The following is a 2,970-nucleotide window of genomic DNA, read 5'->3' on the forward strand; positions in this document are numbered from 1 at the left end:
CCAGCCACAGGATCGGCAGGCTGCCCACCAGCACCGCCGGGCTCTTGGCGGGGGCGGGGGCGGGGCTGGGGTGGCCGGCGGCCGAGCCGTCTCCGGCCATCCCGTGCATGCCCCCATCGCTGCCGTCGATGCCGCCGCTTTGTGTGCCCATGCCCATGGCCTGGTGACCCTCCATGACCTCTGAGAGAGCCGGCGCCATTGCCAGCATGGACAGCACCGCCAGCGGCACCGACAGCGCCGCGGACGCCACCAGGCGCCGCCGCCAGCGCGCCGACTCGCGCGCGGCGGCCGCGGCGGCGGCGCCGAGGCCGGAGGCGTCGCCGTCCGGCGCGGGGTACGCGTCGAAGCCGGCCGACTCGACAGCTTCCAGGCAGGCGCGAGGGCCGGTGGCGGCGGGGTCGTACGTAATCGTGGCGCTGTTAGTCGCGAGGTTGACGACGACGGACAGCACCCCGGGCACCTGCGCAGTGGGTAGTACGCGAGCCGAGGGCAGGCGAGCGGCTGAGTGCTCCTTGAAGCGGCTCAGCGCTCTTCGCGCGCTGCAGGCGCTTTGAATCAATTGCAGGGCTGCCGCAGGGCCCTGCAACAAAGGACAGCGCCAGAGCCCCAGGGGCCCAACCCATCTAGACAAAGTGCTTCCGAGGGCAGGGCTCGATACCCCAGATCACGCAAACGCCCGTGCAGCCGCACCTGTCGGACGGCGTCCTCAACAGCCGATGCGCACATGGAGCACGTCATTCCACCAATGGACGCCACCAGCCGGCCGGCCTCGGGGGCGGAGGGCAGCGGCTCCTGCAGCAACGCCTCTGCGCTGGATGGCGCAGGGGCCTCCGCCGCGACGTCATGCGCGCGCCCGCCGCCGCTGGGCCCGCCGCCGCGGGGCGTGCCGGTGGCGTCGAGGCGGATCGTGACGCCGGGCGGCGGTGCTGCGGCGCCGAACAGCCGCGCGAGCCAGTCGGGCGCGCCCGCCGCCGGCTCCTGGCCCCGCAGCTGCAGGCCGAGGTCGCTCAGGCGGCTCAGCAGCGCTGCGGCGGGGTGCAGCTGCTGCTGCTGCTGCTGCTGCTGCTGCTGCTGGCTCGGCTGCTGCGGTCGCGAGAGCGCCTGCGGCTCAGCCGGTGCGGCGCTCTGCCTCAGCAGCACCTGCAGCTGGTCCCCTGCGCCGCGCAGGCGCACCGCATCGACCTCCAGGCCGGGCGCGGCCGCCAGCAGCGCGGCCGCGGCGCCGCGCCAGCGCGCGGCGAGCTCGCCGGGGCGCGGCGCGCCGAGCGTCAGCAGCAGGCCGCCGGGGCCGATCGCCGCGTCGGCGGCGCCAATCTCGTGTACCTAGCATGGGGAGGGCAGGCGCGCGGGGATCCGTGCAGGTGCTTGAGGCAAAAGCCGGATGCGGCTGCCCATACACAGCGCAGAGCAGTTCAGGGTGGTGCACTGGGAGCTGAGGGCCAGCCTCGCTGCTGCTGCTGCTGCTGGACCCACCCACCCAGCTGCACCACCAAGCAGCAGCCGAGCTCCACCCTTGTTGCTGGCCCCCTGCTCACCTGCTGCAGCGTCTCGGCGTCATTGCAGGCGCATGTGCTGCAGTCGCAGGCGCACACATACACGACGGGTGCGGCGCCAGGCTTCCCGCTCAACGCCACCTGGTCGCAGCCGCACGCCTCGCCGGTGACAAAGCACGCGCACGGGGCGCGCTGGGCCAGGCCGTTATCGCCGGTTGCAACGTCGGTAGGCTGGGCAGGATTGCAACAGCCGCTGCCCGCTTTCATGGTGGCTAACACAGTGCGGTCGTGAGGCGCACCACTGGCTCAGGCTGACCTCGCCACCCACGCTCTCAATGGTCGCGTGCGCCTTCTTGGCACGCGACGCTTGGCGCTGTATGTATCAAAGAGCGGCTATCTTCAATTGTGATAACGAGCTGGATTGCTGGCGGAGCGCTGCGAGCTCGCAGGTGCTTTTGATTTTGGGCACTGGGATCAAACCTTTGAAAGTGACCTGAACAACGCTAGGAAATGACAGGCCTCCGCTCTTCTAATAGCGTTCGTGAATTCGATCATCAACCCTGCATGATGTTTTCACGATCTCGGAACATCGCCATGGTGCCCCCGGCGACCCTGAAAGGCTGCCGAACATCCCTGCTGTGCAAGATTGCTGTAATTTTTGCATCAAATTGTAGCCGCATGTCTTGCAGGCCATGCGCAATCACCTTCAACTGATGACAGGTTGATGTCTCCTGGATGTGGCCTGCTGGTAACAAGAGGGCATTGTGCTGTGAGAGTTCATCACCGACAAAAAAGCCCTCTCTGCAAATAGCCCCGCCTCTAAGTAACCATCTACCCTAGTAGTGTTCAAAGGGGGAACCAGCCCGAGGCCCCAAGCGTGGGGGCAGCCCCACCAAACCCCTGCGCAGCTGGAGGGGACAGAGGGCGGCCCCAGGTATCACCTGACATCAACCCCTTGGTTCCTAGCAGCAGCAGCTGTCACTGATTTCAACTTTTATACGCAACGGACCCAGACTCTGTAACACCCACCCGACCACACACCCCCAGTCCCCGAGCGCCTCTGCTGCGGAATGGGGTGCATAGAGAGGAAACGCACCGCCCTGCACTGACATGCTCTGCTCGCATCCCATCCCATTTGGAGCCCAGAAGCAGGGCCGCAGCTGTGCTGCAAGAGCAAGGCAGCTGGAGCCATGCTACAGGGAGGTCTGATGGGATTGGGTGTGGCGGGGTCAAGCGGATCAAAGGGGCAGCAGTGGAGCGGCGGCGCAGCAGGTCAGCAGCGGGGAAGTGCGGCGAGCGGCAGTGAGCCACGAGATTGAAGCAGAGTGTTGTTAGGAATATTCAGCATTTGCGGATTGTTTCATGAGGAGACAGGCAGCAGGCGGGTCAGCTGGTGTGGCTCTGGATTTGTTCTGGGCATTTCGGTTTGTGCCCTTGCCTGCATGCCTTGTCTCCAAGTGGTGCGCCTTGTCATCCT

The 2,970-nt window shown here is 66.8% G+C and overlaps 1 protein-coding gene across 1 annotated transcript in view; it reads right to left on the reverse strand.

Moving 5' to 3' along the window:
* Nucleotides 1–1,760, reverse strand: part of MNEG_8280 (Cu2+-exporting ATPase) — a gene marked incomplete at both ends in the record, with an annotated part of 2,307 nt that extends 547 nt beyond the window's left edge. Inside the window, 3 exons of the mRNA XM_014043247.1 lie at nt 29–460; nt 691–1,323; nt 1,536–1,760. Coding sequence (XP_013898701.1) covers nt 29–460; nt 691–1,323; nt 1,536–1,760 — 1,290 coding nt within the window. The remainder of the gene's footprint in view (nt 1–28; nt 461–690; nt 1,324–1,535) is intronic.
* Nucleotides 1,761–2,970: the final 1,210 nt, after the last annotated feature.

Source organism: Monoraphidium neglectum (assembly GCF_000611645.1).
Source record: "Monoraphidium neglectum strain SAG 48.87 unplaced genomic scaffold scaffold01555, whole genome shotgun sequence".
Lineage (NCBI taxonomy): Eukaryota > Viridiplantae > Chlorophyta > Chlorophyceae > Sphaeropleales > Selenastraceae > Monoraphidium > Monoraphidium neglectum.